The 18646-nt window shown below is 32.8% G+C and overlaps 2 protein-coding genes and 1 long non-coding RNA gene across 4 annotated transcripts; 1 reads left to right on the forward strand and 2 right to left on the reverse strand.

The window, feature by feature from the left end:
* Positions 1-13: 13 nt before the first annotated feature.
* LOC130803002 (LIM domain-containing protein WLIM2b-like) lies at positions 14-4731 on the reverse strand. The gene is made up of 6 exons (XM_057667144.1): positions 4376-4731; positions 3997-4260; positions 2433-2532; positions 2292-2338; positions 2109-2198; positions 14-468 (listed from the first exon to the last, which is right to left on the reverse strand). Exons 2-6 carry the CDS (start codon positions 4129-4131, stop codon positions 229-231), a joined length of 612 nt encoding a protein of 203 aa, XP_057523127.1. The 5' UTR covers positions 4132-4260; positions 4376-4731; the 3' UTR covers positions 14-228.
* Positions 4732-8392: 3661 nt separating this feature from the next.
* On the reverse strand, positions 8393-14010 carry LOC130803003 (ER membrane protein complex subunit 8/9 homolog). The gene is made up of 6 exons (XM_057667145.1): positions 13813-14010; positions 13423-13678; positions 11885-12031; positions 11717-11776; positions 8809-8963; positions 8393-8720 (listed from the first exon to the last, which is right to left on the reverse strand). The coding sequence occupies exons 2-6, from the start codon at positions 13624-13626 to the stop codon at positions 8690-8692; spliced, it is 597 nt and encodes a 198-aa protein (XP_057523128.1). The 5' UTR covers positions 13627-13678; positions 13813-14010; the 3' UTR covers positions 8393-8689.
* A 626-nt stretch (positions 14011-14636) lies between these two features.
* Positions 14637-17847, forward strand: LOC130803004 (uncharacterized). 2 transcript variants are annotated; one of them, XR_009039844.1, is made up of 4 exons: positions 14637-15216; positions 16954-17070; positions 17331-17406; positions 17541-17847. It is a non-coding gene; the product is annotated as an uncharacterized LOC130803004 (long non-coding RNA). The 2 variants fall into 2 exon arrangements; XR_009039843.1 differs by having other exon boundaries at positions 17331-17847.
* The last annotated feature ends 799 nt before the right edge of the window (positions 17848-18646 follow it).

Here is an 18646-nt window from a genome sequence, read left to right on the forward strand (position 1 = left end):
CAACGCCAAAGGATAAAACAGAATCTAAACATTGCATTCATCCTCAAAAGAATCACAAAACTCTCAATTTAAGCAAACACCAAAAGTCAATATTAAAAGATTAATACAACAAAACAAGGAGGCTTGAGTCTTGTTTTTTTGGAGGGTTAACTTCTTATCACAGTAATCACACAGCAAGAAGGCAATGCCTATCCAAATAATTCAAAAGAAAAAAAAAAAAAAGGTAACTCAAGATTCACGAGGTGGTATTGCAGCAGTCACCGCTTCAGGAACCGGAGCAGCTCCCCGCTTGATTGATGCAGACTTCATGATATGAGCATAGCTTCCTTTCTCTCGGAAAAGTTGGGAGAAATGATGTTTGCAGTATAGGATTCCGTCAAGGGCAGCATAGTTTGAAGGGGTAATCGAGCAGCCACCATGGGAGCACTTGAAACACGACTTGTGATAGAATTGGTTTTCCACCGTCACCTGTGGTGTGTTTGTCAGTCGAATCGATCAACACCGGGAACAGGAAATCAAAACACGAGACAATAAGTAAAACAAGGCCGCATGACATCAAATCGCATCGGCAGTTTTGTAAAGCCTTTCAAAAAAATTAAACCAAGATTTCCCGCATGTAAAAATGTAAAAAAAACCGTGTTATGGGTCATTTTCAGGCATATCTCATGCTTTTGACCAATAAGTGGCGTAATGATAGTCACATCACTCTCGTTACCGCATCATTGCTCGTTAACACGATCACCATTGTTACTGCATTTTTGTATTATGATTAAGAGTTTAACTCTAGGCCGATTTGCCCTTAAAAAACTATCCTACACATGAAAGCAGAAGAGTAAAACATAGGCGACACAAAAGGCGACAGAGGCTTGTGGATATTTTTGTCAGAACTAGATTAAGTTTCAACTATTCCCGGAGTTGGATTAAACATTTGTTCGGTTTGTTTTGTTGATCTTATTCCTTGGAAGATAAAAAAGGATCAGAAAAAATAAGCACGGGTAAGGACTGCTCCAGTTCAATTCACCTCTTACGCATGTTTGGATTAGGAAAAATGCATTGAAGGGGTAAGAGAAGTCGAATTAAGAAAAATCAAGGGGGAAAAGGATGGTAGAGAAGAAAATGTAATGGAGGTGTGAGGAGGGAAGGACGGAGAATTGTTCACCATTACATTAACTTCAAATTGTAATTGGTTTGGAGAAGTTTATAAAGTTCAGATAACCGACCAACCTGTCTTGTATGAGACCGCCTTACGATAAGACGACCTTAAAACAATAAGCCCATAAGCTAAAAGTTCCAATTATTTTGGGCTATTTAACCCAAGTATGCGGCATGTCTCATGGTGAAACTATCTCATACAAGAATTTGTGATAACCGAATTTCAGGAGACAAAAATGAAGCCTAAGGCAAGTCCTCAAACCAATAGATCAATAGGGCTGACCTACAAGCCCATATTTTGCTGGTGTTACCAAGAAGCCTGTATTGAGCGGTAAACATCAGCAAGCCAACACTTTTAAAGAACAAAGATAACATATAGAGCCAAATTAATGCTAAAATAACCAATGATTTATAATCTTGATTCACAAATCACTTCCGGATAACCCTATGTTACTCAGACTTGGATACTTCGGTTGGGCACAGTCACATAGAAATACGTCCAAGAACTAAACCAGAACAATTTAGAAAGATTTCAACTTTTTGTAAAAACAGAGGTTTCAACAGGGTAACATAAACCTCAACAATAAACGAACTTATCTGCCATGTTTCTTATGTTATCTTGACAGTAAAGACAAATTCTTTATTAAGACCGTCTTACCGTGAGATGACTTAATACGGGCTAAGCTAATTCTAATTTATTAAAAAATAGTTTAGAGAAAGTTTTAAAAATTTTTTGTTTAATATAAATGATTTGGGCTGCTTGTATGGGCCCGTCTCCTGATAAGACGGTCTCATACAAGACTTGTTGTGCAGTAAAACCATAAACACTATCTTCAGGGATTAGTTTTATTTTTTTTGAAGGATGAGGGGAGAGTGGTATTGGCGCTACGGTATCCTAAAACAAAGTAAAGCATAACACGACAAATGAAAGCACAATTCAGTAACAAATGAACTACCTTTTCTAGGGGATAGACGGTTTTGGAGCAAGTTGTACATTTTTCTTGAGTCCCGGAAAACATGCTTGCAGCTTTGCTTGGTGACCTTGTCTGAGACAAAATTGTACAATGGGATATCAGAGAAGAAACAATTAGGTCGCCCATATGTTATCAAAGAAGCATGATACTACAGTAGATTTTTACCAACACGGGCTTCATATCAGGCGACTTTTCAGCTAGTAGTTTTGCAGCTGCAGGGGCAAAAAATAGCTCGGTCAGACAGGTAAAAAATACGGGCAGAATTTAACTTTAAAAACAGGTTCAAAATTACAAAAGGATTAATACGGGACTGAAAATTCTTGTTGAAATTTCCCGACTCCTTGAACAACTGTTCAAAGTGAGGCTTGCAGTAAGGGACACCCTCCATTGAAGAATAACTATGCAGCTGCATGTAAGATACGAGATTTATTAGTCAGCATTAGCGACATACACAAATTTCAAGATCAAAACTCAATGCACGAGTGACATGGGTCCCGCACAAAACCTTAACATGTTAGATATCCTCAAAGAAGGCCATAGAAATACATACATATACATGTGCAAATCCAAGAGCTCCATTGAGAACATGGTCGGGACTAATGTAAAATAATTCATCACCTAATACTCCCTCTTATTCACCCTAATAGTCCCATTTGACTGGGTACATTTTTCAATGCAATAATTCTATCATTAATATCTCTAATTGTGTATAACTAAAGTTGTAAAGTTGATATTGATAATCTTTGCATTGAAACGAATCAAACAAGATCCCACTCGACTATGTTATAACTTAATAGATTAAGAATAAAATGTAAAATAAGATTGATTGATGAACAGTGTCAAAAGTCAAATGAGACTAATAACTTAAATAGGATTGAGTTTTTTTTTTTTTTTTTTTTTTGCAATTCGCTCAAAATGCCTCAAAAATAGAAATGGACATACTTTGCTTTTTACCATTTGCAGTTTGTGATTATAAGTCGAAGATAAAGGATAAGGATAGGACCCAAATTCAATCAGTAATCAATTGCTTTATATCTAACACTCACTGTTCTTTAAATATGCAAAAGGTTAAACAAATCATTGGCTCTTGTCTATTTTGTCAAAATGTTGATTAATGAAAAAACTATTTCATGGAGCAACCTACATAATCAATCAATTTGCAAAAATACAATCATAATCTCCAGATAATTTCTTTGTAATTACATCTCTTAGTTCTAAAACAACATCATTCAAAGACTAAAGTTGATTTATTTGATCCGCTTGTGAGTAAAAAACACTACAAGTCAATATCAAGTCATTAATCACCCTTTAAAACAGCTTAGCTAGCAATTATGCATGATGCATCAACATTTCACACAGAAAATGCCCTTAAAGATGGAGCATGCAACTTTAAATATCATGCATACAAAGAAACACATATACAAGAGGGAAGTAGTGAAAACTAAAAATTAGACTGAGCTATATAGATTGTGGCAAAATATGTACATATTATCTTAAAGGGTGTACAAAAAAGTTCATATTATTTACAGAAATATATCCGAATACATACACGTTTTAAGCATATATGCACACCTTTTAGAACATGTGTAACTATTTACAAAATTCACCCTTTTAATTAATTTTTACAAACAATCTTTAAAATTGGGACAAATGCCCTTAAATATATGACACCCACATGCACAAGAAAACAAATATCTTGAATTTCTTAAAAAAGTCCCATTAAAACAACAAATTCTACTTGCCCACATTGCTAATTGCACTAAAGTTTGAAACTTAAATCAGATTAAAAATTTCAATTAGACTAATTGATCAAGATCACAGTAAAAAAAGAAGGAAACTTTTGATTAGAGTTGAAAAAAAAATATTATACCTGAAGCCTGCTTTTGCAGTGATTGCATTTGAAGCAAGATTTATGATAAGCAACACCATCAGCAGAAAGCTGATCCATCAAATAAACAGTCTTATCACAAACCTTACATTTCTGTTGGGTTCCTGTAAACGACATCGTTTCTTTCCTTTTCTTTTCCTCCTCTTTCTTGTCTCTTCAACAGATCTAAGAACCTTCTCCTATCAGTCTGAACTCCTTACGAACTTCCCCCTCCTTTTTTTCTCTACTCCAGCAAAAAACAATGATCTGAAAAAGAAAAATAAAACATGGGTTACGTCAAAAATGTTAAATTAAACAGTAAATTGAAGATAAAATGTTAAAAAGTCAAAATTTTTTGAGTGGTGGGTAAAGTAATGCAGACCTTGAATTGAAGGATCTGATGAGAAAAAATGGTGAAGGGGAAAGAAAAGGAGAGCAAGAGAAAAGAAGGATGAAGTTGAAATGCAGAAGAGATTGATGATTATGATGGGAAGTTGGGTGGTGAAAGAGAAAGAGAGAGGAAGGACAAGAAGAGGGAAGGAGAAAAGGGAAAGGGAAAGGGAAAGGGAAAGGGAGATAAATAAAAATCTGGGAAAGGTTGTACCTTTGGCTGGCTCCAATCCGACTAGATTGACTATTCTAATCAAATCTTATTGTGCCTAATTAAGCTAATTGAAAAAAAAAATTAAATAAATAAATATTCTTCAATCTCACGTAATTAGTTACATCTGTTTATCTTTTTTACATTTTTCAAACATAATTCAAAATTTATAAAAAATATATATGAAAGTTTCATATGTCGATAGTACCTAATAAATCTCACATAGCTATATTTATGTATGATAATATAAAATGGAGAGCATAATTTTCATAGTTTCTTTCATGTTTGATAATACTCTTTTTGTTCTATTGAAAATATAACAAAAGTATTTGACACAAAGTTTAAGGATAGATCGGATGATGTCATTTTTATTAAAGGATATTATATTAAAAGAGAAAAAAAATATATCTAGATAAGTATTTAAAAAATTGGTAGAGACATTTTTGTCATAGGGAGATTCTAACAAAGTAAAAAGGAATGAACGGAAAATGAAAATATATAACAATTTCAAATGATAAGAAAAACACTCATTTTCATTCTTATGATATGTTTGACATATGACTTTTTGTTGGATATTTTATTAGATTTTTTAGCTTTTTTATTGGTTAAACAGTAAAAAATAGTAGGTAAATGTTTTAAGTTTGAATGTTAGTTCAAAACTAAACAATTAGTTTGAGTTTGCTTTTTTATTATTTCTTAATTTATAGTCAATAATAGTTTTTATCAAACATCTTCATAAACACCTTATTTAAACAAATGACTTTAACAGTTAGCAAATCAGTTAACTCTTTTGACTTGCTAAATCAATCAGTCACTCCAACCAACAATCATTTGTCAAACATATCCTTAATTTAGGTTGTTAAGTGAATGCAAATCTATATATGCACACAAACTATTACTTCTATTATTCTCTCTATTTTTTAAGTTTACATTATATGATTTAAATATGTAAAATTTAATACGGCATAAATGCAAAAAAATTAGAGTACTTAATTGTGATGTATTAAAGTTTAATTTTGTTATCCATATTTTCCTAATTACAAAATCCTCCGATTACAATGAAGATAATTAAGGGGTTTTGTCATTAGTGTATCATGTAGTGACTACTAGTTGAACAATACAAGTACAAATAAAATGGACAAGAATTGAATATATAATTGGATCAACTCATGTGTGATGTCTACTTTTGTTTGAGGTGAAATGAGGATCAATTTATTCAATTCACATGATAAAATCACCAAGAAAACAGCAATTGGACCAACTTAAAGTGTCATTTTAATCATTTCACAAACACAATTTTTCTCACGGTTTAATCTAACTTTTTAATCAAATCTACCAAACCCACATAATTACTATTTCCACCAAAATTAGCGGCTTTATAATGAGAATAATGGATTAATATTAACAAGAAGATAGTATCCGTACTCTCCACGACAGTTTTAGAGAGAGTCTTAATACAAGACTAATAATATAATATTATATTGTCTTGAAATGAGTCTTTGACATCTAAGATTTACTTTTAAGAATTTTGTGAATCATGAATTGAGTCTAAAAATAATGAGTAAAATAAGAAATAATAAAAAAAAATGGATAAAGTTTGTGAAAAATTGGTGTGGTTACTATGAGACGATTTAATATGGGCTGACTCAATTCTAATTCATTAAAAAAAAATTAGCAGTTCAGAGATAGTTTTAATTTTTTTTTTAACAGTAGTTTTAATTTTTTTTTTAACAGCTAGTCTTGGACGAGACAGCCTCATAATAAAACCGTCAATTTGGGCCGGCACAATTCGCGCGTGCAACAACCTGGGCATTTTTTTTCATTTTCTGGGCTTTTTTCAATTTTGGCTATAAAGGTATTAATTTTCAAAGTTGATACCTTTAAGGTCAAAAATTAATAAATGTCCTGAAAATTAAAATGTTGTTACACGAGCGAATTGAGCTGGCCCAAATTGACGGTCTCATAATAAAACCGTCTCGTCCAAGTTTTTGTGCTTTTTTAATAAAAATTATTTGGATTGTTTGTATGAAATCGCCTCACGGTGAGAAGGTTTCATACAAGACTTGTTAACACACAAACCTAACACTTGATAAAAAAATTATTTAATATTCTTTTTCTTATTTTGTAAAACATATATTTGAAAGGAAGAGAGTATATTAAAACACCTCTATAAATTAAAGTAGACTTAACCCAAATCTTTAAATTGAAGGAGTGCCGAGTGCATCACCAATTGTTGTGGAAGTGGAAGCATTTTAGAAAGGAAGATGAAATTAATAAATAGCCAAGTCCCAAGTCAAAGATATTTACAGGCTAATATTTAGGATAAAAATAAAGATATTTTGCAGGCTAAAAGAATCAAGGAATGTTTGACATCTTTGCATGTCACATTTTTATTCCCCACTTACATACTTTGTGGTATGTGGATACTACATATTTATTTTTTATAATTAAAATAGAGAAGAGCATAAATGTTTTCCAATTTTTATATCGAAAACTTTTAATATGCTAATTTTTATTTTTAAAAAAATACATAAACAATATTTGATAAATACTATCTATATATGCTATCAACATAGAATGGAAGTGAGGATTTCACTTGTGAAAGATGCACCCATTTGGTTGTAAGCTTGGCATCTTTATGATTGATTGATAAAATTAGTGGGGAAGACATGATTAATTTTTCCATTGAAATTTCATGAATTGCTCTAATTTGTATTTTATTCTTAATTTATAATTTAAAATATAGTCAAATAAAATTTTATTTAATTTATTTAAATATAATTTTTAGTAATTATTAATTATAATTTTTATCCATACACAATTACAGAAATTTACGGCTACATCGACAAAAATACAAAATGAAATATGACATGAGTATTAGTTAGGTAATGGCCCACTTATTTTTATATCATTAGTTTGATTCTCTATATATAATTACATGTAAACATGTTAATCTTTTTGTCAACTTCTTGATCATTTTCACAAAAGAAGAGTAACTAACATTCTTTTTTCCACAACAGCCCAGAGGGAATCCTGAGGATGGAAAGTTCCACCTTAATGGTGTTATGACTTATGAGTAATATTATTAGCAGCTAGTTTCTTTGAGAGACATATTTTAAGCTCAACTCATTAAAGAGTAATGCCTACGTATCGTATTTTTAATGCCTTTTTACATAATACTTAATACTTACTTACTGTATTCTTAATGCCTACTTTCAATATCTTAAATGTCTACATATATCATTCTTAATGTCTACTTACATCATTTTTAATGGCTACTTACATCATTTTAAAAAATATATAATGGGCCGATTCAATTAGAAATGGTCTCTCAAAAAGACCATCTCTTATAAGAATTATGTATTATTAGTAGTATAGTAGTATTTCACAAGATTTTGATCTCAAAAAAAAAATATATCAAAGTCAAAAATATCAAAGTTTACTAATAAGGGAGAACTAGGTAACAAAGACAAATCAATAATGAAAATCGTGTCTTGTCTATTAATAATTCGTTTGTACCTTTAAATTTGATTCGACAGATAAATTGAAGTGAATGCCTTCTCTAGTTCTCTTTGTAAGCCCTTATATAAACCTATCATACCTTAAATAAGTCAAATAGGAGTACCTAAGAAAGATTAACTTTAGTAACCTTTATTTAATCTTAGCCCTTAAATAAATTAAAATTCCTAATAGTATAAGTTATAGAAAACATGTTCTAAATACAATTGGGCCTTATCGGTTGGATTTACTTGCTGCCTTATCGGTTGGATTTGATAAAAACCGAAAGAAGATCGCTCATCCGAAAAAATTGGAGTCAAATTCTTTCCAAATTCGTAAGAGGGACAAATGGGAGTAATCTACATCAACAAATTCTTAAAGCATTGCTCATCGAAACAGATTGGATTCAAAAAGACGGTATCTATAAGTTCATTAGAATTACCAAAACTTAAGAAAATAATAAGAACGAAATAAAGAGGAACTTCATGAGATCTGAATGAAACCATCTGGTCGTTCACATTTTTTCTCTGCCCCAAGTTCCATATTTAAAGTCCTACCAGATTAAGCTCAGATGTAATCTATGGAGCTTCAAATAGTTCACTTGAAAAATTCAGCATTTAGCCAGTCCCTACAAGAATAAAATTCATTTAATTCTTAAGATTAGACTGTTATTCTTGGCAGCTTAAACGAAGCAAGAGGAGTGGAGAAAAACGTACTTGCTGACGTCATCGAGGTGTTCATCAAAATCTACAATGTCTTCCCATTGTTGAGTTGATATATAGTCCTGCAATATTAAGTTCGCTGCAGGCTCCTTTATTACAAGACGGTTACTCTCCTCTAATTTCCACTTAGATCCATCTCTTGAATATAGCTGTAACGGAAAATAAGAGAGGATTACTGAAATGTTATACAGGTCTAAAGACTCAAATTAATCCTCTATGGTGAGCAAGCAATGCAAGAAAAGGATGTGCCAAACACATGATAACTACTATATCATTCGGAAATTGTTAAAATGCAAATTTCTTTTTACTTGAACTTAATTATATTTACTTGAGCTAATTCCCGGAAATTTTGCGAGTATACTATCTCAAACCCAATTATTGCCAATAAACCCTGAGGAAAATGACCTTATGACCTCCGTTTCCACTTCTCGCTTCACCTCCGGACTTTGACACAAAAATTAATCCTCTTTCTCCTACTTCAAAAGTAATAATTTCTCAAGGGCATTGAAGGAATGAAAGAACCTGAGAAAACATGAAATTCATGATCAAACTTTTTAGGAGAGTATAGGCAATGAACTTGTGGAGTTCACAAAAAAACTTTTAATCTCCACCCTCACCAGTTCGTATAAATCACTCTCACCCTCATCCACAAAGCAGGAAAACCTTGAATAGGTTTACCAATCTAGACTAAGGCTCATCAGTCTCATCACAAAATCACAAAATTGTAACAAAGTTGGCGGTTAAAATCTCATCTCCTATCTGTCATATAAAAAAATTAGCGTCAATCTTGTTCGGATAATAACATCAAAACCCTGTACTCCATCTCTCAATCTGGCTGTATTCTCAAAACGCTCAATTAAGATCATCATAGCTTGTGTGTGACCACTACAAATTATTAACGGAAAGCACTCCAACTTCCATTCCCGTGAAAGGTACCTTATCTTTTTCGGAGGAACCTTTACACCTTCCCTACATTTCTTGTCTTTTGTCTTGGACAACTTCTCTCCTTAGCCAAAGAACACATCAAAAGGAGAATCATCTTCACTGATCATTCTATATACCTCTTTCTGTTATTGATAATTTAAAACAAGAGCGAGCTATCAGTTATAGGAACCTAACAAGGTTTCGATCTATCACACAAAATAGGCACATAAAATAAACTCAGCATCATTCTGAACAGGCCAGCAAAAGATTTTGCTTCTCAGAAAGCAAACTCACACTCCGAATCTCGGTTACAAGATTACTAGTGTTTATCCAGTTCTTTAGCCAAGCAATTCCAAGGTACTTCATGCAAGGCTTATCTTCAATTACACACATCCGTTCTCAAAAAGATAAACCCCATCAGAGCTAACTTCATCAAGGGTCACATATCCTCATGGAACCTGACGTGCATTGCCGGGAAATAGATTTGCTAAACGTAAGTCTTATAGGGTCTGGGCCTCTTACACAGTAGCAATTAAAATGATCTAGGTTTCATGAACCTGCAAGAGTTTTGAGAGATAAATACACTGACTGAAGATTAAAAAAAAAAAAACTCCTCCCGTTTAACAAACGGTAATTTCCAGAAAATCTCTGGAACAGTTTAGTCTAAATTTTGTCCTTGAACGCCAAAAAGGGAGATGAAATCAACCTAAGGCATATATGGTTGGGTAATGAGAGGTTTTAGGTCAAAAATCTCAGCTTTTCTTCAGTGAGGGGAAGGTTCCCTTAGAGTGGAAATCTGGAGAATACAGGGCAAATGGAAGTCCGTAACATTTCCAATCTATCTTTCTACCTCCCACATTCCATCTCTTTCCCAAATCTTACAGAATTGTGCGATCGTGTGAGGAATGGGAAGACTTATAAATCTCCCAATGGGCTATAGGTCCTTAAGTCAGAAAAATGTATTTCTAACCCAGACCATTTCATTGAACATGAATCTGCTCCAACTGATTGGTCAGCAACTAACACTAAAGCTCTTCACTCTATTCACTATGCTTATCAGTCATCAATAAGTATTAAGCACTTTCTACCCTAAAAATATAAATAACATAAACTAGAGATGTGGGTCAACTGAGATAAACCCCATGGTCGAAGTATCATCATAGAATTTGACGCCTTATGTTTTCCTACAACAACCTATTCATCAAACAGATTAACATAAACACTGAGGCAAATTTCAACATATTCAGTTCAAAGAAGCGGACGCTAAAGCAAGCAAATTGCATATTTGAGCAATCAAATCAATATGCAACATGTGGTTGTTGAGAAGCATTCCCATAAAAGTCATATAATCCTTCCTAACTTCAACTGTCCCAACTCCTACTTCACCAAACATGTGTAGAGATCAGCAGCAAAGGAACAGTAGTAATAGCCTAATAGGTAACTGAACACTTGGGCAATCAAATCCTTAAAAATATGAACTACGAAAAATATTTTGAAACAGAACAAAGTAAAAACACGAGGATGAAAGTAAAATGTTGACAGTGTGCATATTAATGCACAAGTTCCTCAAGCCATAGTGTCAAAACGAGGTCGCAACGCATCATGTTGCTGGAGGTGTAAAGGTTTTCAATTTGATACTACCCACATTGAGATGGTATAAAATACCACAATTTTCGGATGGACTCTTAATAATATCTTGTGGGCATCGGTGATATTTGACAGTTCAACAATGGCATATCTGTGTTACCGTCACCATGCTCGCTACTAAAGCTGCAATTTAGAATCATACTCAGAGTCCTGTCACTGTATAATGTCAAGGCTCACAATTAACTGGGCTTCTACAGAGTCACGGAAGAAGTTGGTTCATAGAGTAAAGAACCGACAAGAAACTCCGATAGCAATAGAGAAAAATGCAAAGAAAGGAAATAAAAAAAAGAACCACAAGTGTTCTATATAATGCAAGGATCAAAATAAGTACCTGCATCACGGGGCTGCGATCTTTCACTTTGGGCAAAGATTCCAGTTTCCTATTGTCCAACTATGCAATCAAAGAGTATGCATCAATGTTGACAGAATAAAAGTGATTATTACTTCATCAACACAAAAAAATTTCGAAAAAAGTTCAGAATATGTTCACTTTGCATACCAAAAGAATTCCAGTCTGGGGAAAGTATCGACAGAGATGATCCCCAATGTTCTTAGCCACGTTACCCAAATCATAATCATTAGATCTTTCGTTTGCATGGAAATATCCCACCAAGCTCAAATCTTGACTAGCATAATGCTCTTCTATCTAATTCAGTACACAGCTGATCAGTAAATTGTACGTTTTTTATTTATACAGCGAACGAGAACATCATTTCTCGGAAAAGAAACAGTTCTATGGAACATAAAACTAAAAGCAAACGACTCCCTCTGTCCATGGCTTTTACTACAAGTACATATCTTGTGCAAACTAAGGAAAGGGAGAAAAGGGGTAAAAACACAGTGATTTATGGGGAATAGAAGAAATGTGTGGATGAGATGAAAAGACAGTCCTACTGGTTTAGTTCTATCATGGATAAGCATGGAAGGATGAGATATTAAATCTGATTATAATCTTTATATAAATTTGCTAACTGCAAAATTTGCTGGACAAGACAAGAGGTCACGTCATCTGGAATCAGCTTCCAAACATAATCCTCCAAAACACCGATGAAAACCCCATAAATGTACTTATAAAACCTAGAGTACAGAAGCAAGCATCATATTGAAAAGTCTACTGCAGGCTAACATGTCAAGCATACTATAATTGTATGGCCTAATATTTCTTGAAGATGTACAGCATTCACATCAGAAATCTACAATGAAAAACGGGTATCGCTTAATCCTCACAGTTGTAGAGAATGTAAAATGCTTCTCATAACAATCAAAATACATTTAAATTTTCATAATTACTATGACCAAAGTGTTGTCTTTCCTCCTAAGCAACTATATAAGATAGTTTGTAACTTTACTAGATTCATTGTCTTTGTTCTCCAACCCAATCTGGATTACCAATGAATGCACAATTCTGTTCCATGTGGATCCAATTTAGAGTTGCCCGCATAGGAGCAATTCTTAAATCTTAGCATGGCCCAAAAACTTTAAGTGCAAATACTTTTAGACTCTCAAATATAGACACCTCATCAAAAAAAATCTTTCAGCCAAGTACGTAAGCCCCGTAATCTTCAACTTATAACTTTAAATTATGTTCAATACGAAAATTTTCAAATCAGCACAATACTTCTATTCATTTAACTTCACAATCAGCACTAATAAGTTCAGCTCATTTCTATTCAGTACTTAATCTCTCACACGTTCACTTCATTGAATGCTATTCGAAACTAAGTTCAAATCACTACAATCAACTCAATTTAAGGCTAACAAGTTCAATCCAATACAGTCCAAGAGAACATGCCCTTAGTACTTGATGTAAAGTATTCCCATCAAATTAAAGAGCTCATTAAATTTGCTCAAAATGACACTAGATAATTCAATAACATTAGCTAACTCTTCAAACATCTTTATCAAAAAAATTTTGCTCAAATACTATCCAGATTTGGCATACTAGCATACAAGCAAAAGCAAAACATATCATTTGCAAATAACAATTCAAACAAAAATCAAACATACAAACCCCAATGAAAAGAAAATGGAACATACTTGCATCAGAGCAATCTCTAGAGAAGGGAGGAGACCAATATTCGAATGAGAAAGAGGGATAGCATCAGAAATCTGGACAATTCCCTTGCTGGCATCAAAGCGACCAACTAAAATCCCATTAACCGAGCTCGCCTTATACTTCAAGGCATGTAGCACTGACTTTATATACGCATTCTGTCCGATTTCATATGTCAATTCCCCCATAATAATGAACACAAACGATCACCAATTGACTTTCAAGTAATTCAAATCAAACCTACATTAAAAACACAATAAATTCATTGTCAATTTCCATTGATTCACTAAAATCTTCCAGTCAATTGAAAAAGAGAAAAACATTGAAAGCGAGATTAAAAAACCCTAAAAAGTTGATAACAATGAAGAGTATACCTGCAAAAAGGAAAGGTGAAGATCACGCAGAGATGCAACCTGTGACACTTTGTCTCTCACGTTTTTTTAGCTGTGGAAGATCTGAGTAATTGATTTTGGAGAAGACGATCCGAAATGAAGAGCGAAGACAGAGCGTTTTTTATTTAAAACCCTTTTTTCTTTAGCTATCAAATGAGATTATTTATTGAGTTGACTTGTTAAATAGGTTAGCCAAAGTTTAACAAATAGTTGCTAATCGGAAGCAAATGAGAGTGCATGATTTAATGAATTGATTTTATTAATTAATTTGACTAATTGAGTTTGAGTATGTTGCTAAGAGGTCAGCTTGTTGAAAATAGCAAGTTATTTATAACTAAAAATTGTTTAAGGAAAAAATGATTTGATCAATTAATTATCTATTTGTATTGATATAAGCTAAAATTTTTCAATATATTATTTTAACGAACAACTATATACTGTATAAGCATATTTCATCGTGAGATAAAGTTTATTTATATTTACTTTACTACTTGACAAATTAATTTTGAATTATGGCAATCTTTTTGATAAAGTTTTACTCAAAATAATAAATATTTCAGGGTCATGTAAAAATAATATATAAAATAATTTAGGTCAATGAAAGAATATAAAAAGAGGGCAATAGATGAAAATGGATAATGAATGGTATTGAAAATATTAATATGAAAAAGTAATATCTACAAAGTGAATATTGATAAAAGAAAATAGGATGTGGATTTCATTTTAGAAATTTACTTTTAAAAATCACATATTTGTGTGATTCTCTTTTAAAATCTTATTTTTTTAAATTTTCTTTTTAAAATCGACATTTGCTATCAGTTTTCTTTTAAAGGTCCAACGGCCTTCAGCTTACTAAACATGTTACTCTTTGGACGCCACCAACCACTCCAACGACAGTCCCTGCCCCTATGAACACCACCCTTCACACTTCCACCACCACTGTACCCCTAAAAATCAAAACCCATTTCAAATTCCTTCCTCACCCTACCATCGCCCCAAATCTAGTGGCCCCGCTTGCCTGCCCCTCAAAACACGCAAACACTTAGCCTTGCCAACACCAGCACTTAGCTTCTTGAAAACTAACCCAAACACCAATGTCTCGCCATTAGCCACCAAGACAAACATCTCTGGCCATCCTCCATCCCCAATCCTAACCACCTACAAAGCTCTAACAATGCCAGCCTTCAATTGTGGGGTGTTATTAAGGATATTCAGAGGAGGGGGAGTCACAGAGAGGATGTTGTAAGGAGTAAGGGTTAAGGGGTGGGGTTTCAGGTGAGGTTGGGTAGCAAGGAGGGGGCTTTGGGGATGAGCGGCAACGGGTAAGGTTCGTGTTGGGTAGGATGGCCCTAGTTGTGGTGGCTAGTGGACTAAACTATGGGAAAGGTTAGTTGGCTTTTTTTTCTTTTTCTTTTTTTTGATTAATATTTTTATCTGTATTAATTAAACGAAAACAAATTAAATTGTGAAAAGTGGTACATAGGTTCAAATTGTTTTCTTTTCTTTTGGGAAAAAAAATCAGTTGTAGCAGCTGATGAATATAGGAAAGTCATTTAAAAAAAGTTGAGGCCAAAGGATGATTTTTTCAAAATTAATCAAAATGTAGAATTTTGAAAAAAAAAAACCACCTTTTAAAAGTAAAGTTATCTTTGTTTTTTATTTTAATTTTCAGAGTAATGTTGGAGAATGGAAAATCCTCTATAGACAAGAAAAACAAAGAGTAGCGATAAAGTCTTCGTTATTAAGAGATGAAAAACTAGAGGAAAATACTAGCTTAGGTAGCAATGGTGATGAGATACATCTATGAAAGGTGGTAAGATTGTTGATGAGAATCCATCTATTAGGGATGGTAAAATCATTGAGAAAAATCAATCAAAAAATGGTATCGAAGAGAAAATTAGAGTCAAGAGGGCAAGAATGAGATATAGGGATAGAATGTGCTATCATTGTCACAAGAGAGTCTACATCCAATACACTTGAAACAAGTTGAAGAAAGACCTACCAAAATTAAAGTTTTGAAGGAGATGAAGAAGCCAATTAGTGATGGAAAGAAACTCAAAAAGAAGAAGAAAAAAGTTCCATTTGAAAAGTTGATATAAATGCAAGAACTTTGATCAAAGGAGTTACAAGGAAGAATGAGCTCCCGAAGTTAGGTGATGAGGGCCACATGTGATGATGTAAATGATAATCAAAAAACCAAATCTCATTAGCAAAGTAACTAACTAGAGCTAAAAATAATTAGAGTATGTTTGATAAAAAAGTAAAATAATTAAATTAAGATAATTAAAACTATATATTATATGTATAGGAAAAAACCCTTAAAATATTACTTCTTAGTTCTTAGTGATGTAGAGAAATATCAACTAAGAAGAGCCAAAGCGAAGCTAAAAATACAAAGGAAAAATTGACTTTAATATATTTAACCTTCAACTTACCTATCTACTACGAATAATTTCCTTTGAATTACTTTTTTATGATTCAATATTTGTTTTTTGTTTGTTATCAAAATACCCTTTTATTTTTTAACAATCTAACATTTATTAGCTTTAGTTCTATTTCAGCATACTAATAGAGTATATATGGTGGCAACAAATTAAAGACAAATATGGGATTGATAATAATTCAAAAGTAAAATTATTTATAACGGATAGATGAAAGCTTGAATTATTAATGTTACTTATAAAAAAACATAGGCAGTGTCATTCTTGATAATTCTTGGGCTCTAGGCGAAAAATAAAAAAGGGTCCTTATATAAATAAAGTTTCGGTTATTTTTTGTTCAACTATGTAGTTCAATAGTCATGCGCTTAACAGAGAAACCTAATGCTGCAAGTTCGATCCATGCTACAAGCTACTTTGCAAATACTAATTATTAATTATAAGAACTAACTTAATTTGGGCCCCTTCATGAGTTAGACCATAGGCGGTTGCACCTCAAAATTAACCTTAGAAATGGCCCTGCAATAAAGGATAAAAAACAGATTTACTATCACCTTCATTAAGTATGTATGATCAAGTTTCTCGTTTTTCTTAATGTTATGATTTTTAGGCTTTGACATTGTTGTTTTCGTGATTTTTTAAGTGTATTAAATTCGGTTGTTGAATTTTGTTCAATCTTATAAAGGAATTCAAGAAGAGGATGATGATGAGAGTTTATGTTGTGAGAGTTTGAAGCATTCTTCAAGGTTTATGGCACTTCCAAGACCTAACTTGTCAGTTAGGGTTAATAGACTTATGAAAGGTATCAAAAGTCTGTTACAATTATTCAGTAAGTACTTTATGATTATTTTCATGTTTGCTATCAATTGTCAGTAGCAAAGAAAACTTTGTTATTACAAGGATAAAATTGCGTAGATACTCTTTAAATCCCACCTAGGTGGTATCTTAATGGTGAACCTCATCTTTTTCCCATTGAAGATGTGTATGTATTTCTGAATTTCATGTTTGCTACTTCTATTATAATGATACAATTTCTGAAATTCATGCATTTATTTTTCATAGTCATGTTTCAAGGTCATGTGTAGCGAGGGAATGCAAGATTGTTGCTTAGTGCGAGGGGACCTGAGGTTGCGTTCAGGTAGTTGCTTTCTTTGTTGTTGTGGTGATGTTAGCTTCATATTTCAGTGCTGAAGCTGCCCAAGCAACAGTGGCTATGAAAAGGTGTCTTTCAACATGGTAGTATTGTAGCTAATGTTGTATCTACATGGGCAGGGACTAAAGCTTTTGCATCGAGGGACTACAACTCCGTCTCAGAAGCTGGTACTGAAAAAAGACAACACTGTTAACTAGTTAAAGTGTTCAGATTTTTTGTCTAATACGTTAGTGTAATAGATGAAATGATTGTATAGAGAATAGTTTCTAATGTACTATTCAATCACTTGTTCTATATATATATATATATATATATATATATATATATATATATATATATGATACAAATAAGAATTTTTCTACTAGTGAATTGTGAAATAAACATCAATCAATCAAGTTTTGTAGTATGGATTATTCAAAGAAGGAAAAGTTGAAATAGTGACGGTAAAATTGCGATTACATTTGTCCTCGCGATTTTCTGACAATTGCGATGATTTTTGTGATGGAATTTGAAGTCGCGAGTTTTACAATATTGCGCGGAATTGCGACGAAAACATTGTCATTGCAATAATTTACACTAGTGAGAGACAAGTTCGTCGCCAAATTTATCGTAAATTCCATTAGCATTATGGCAATGACAAATTTCGTCCCAAGATCCATCGTAATTTTGAATTTCAAATTTGCGACGGATTTGTCTGATGCAAGGTCGTTGCTATTTTCAAAATTTCCGACGTGATTTGGCTCATTAAATAGTGTTGTTTTATACGAAAATTTACAAAAGTTCTTTGATTTTGGTTACATTGTCATAGGAGGTTTTTAGACATGAGTCACCCCTATAGGAGAAATAGAACTAATTTCAGGTACATATTTTTAGTTTGCTTCAATATGAATAAATTATTAGTGATAAAACAATAGACAAATATTAATTTTTGTTTCAGGTTCGGTGTTGTAGAAAAAAGAGATTCCCCTCCAATTCATTCAGGATATGAAATGTTAGCCGAAATAGAACAATTTGGTTTTTTGAGAATGCATGAAGATGCGATAGAACATAACAAGGAATGTAGTAAGTACTCCGCTGATTGGAAAAAAAGAAGCATATTTTGGGATTTGTCGTATTTGTTTTTTGAGATAGGAATTTGCCATATTGGAAAAGCAACATGATTCGTCACAATTGCGATCTCATGCACATAGAGAAGAACGTATTTGATAACATTTTTAATACGTTG

This window comes from Amaranthus tricolor, chromosome 16 (assembly GCF_026212465.1).
Source record: "Amaranthus tricolor cultivar Red isolate AtriRed21 chromosome 16, ASM2621246v1, whole genome shotgun sequence".
NCBI classification, from domain to species: Eukaryota; Viridiplantae; Streptophyta; class Magnoliopsida; order Caryophyllales; family Amaranthaceae; genus Amaranthus; species Amaranthus tricolor.

Bases quoted from the DNA above. Each gene is read 5' to 3' on its own strand.
- LOC130803002 (XM_057667144.1), bottom strand. From the start codon at position 4,131: ATGTCGTTTACAGGAACCCAACAGAAATGTAAGGTTTGTGATAAGACT. The intron at 2,533-3,996 runs GTATAATATTTT...TCTTACATGCAG, and splicing joins ACTGCAAAAGCAGGCTTCAG to CTGCATAGTTATTCTTCAAT. The intron at 2,199-2,291 runs GTAAAAATCTAC...ATTTTGTCTCAG, and splicing joins CTGATATGAAGCCCGTGTTG to ACAAGGTCACCAAGCAAAGC.
- LOC130803003 (XM_057667145.1), bottom strand. From the start codon at position 13,626: ATGGGGGAATTGACATATGAAATCGGACAGAATGCGTATATAAAGTCA. The intron at 11,777-11,884 runs GTATGCAAAGTG...TTGATTGCATAG, and splicing joins CCCAGACTGGAATTCTTTTG to TTGGACAATAGGAAACTGGA. The intron at 8,964-11,716 runs GTACTTATTTTG...TTTCCGTTACAG, and splicing joins ATCGCAGCCCCGTGATGCAG to CTATATTCAAGAGATGGATC.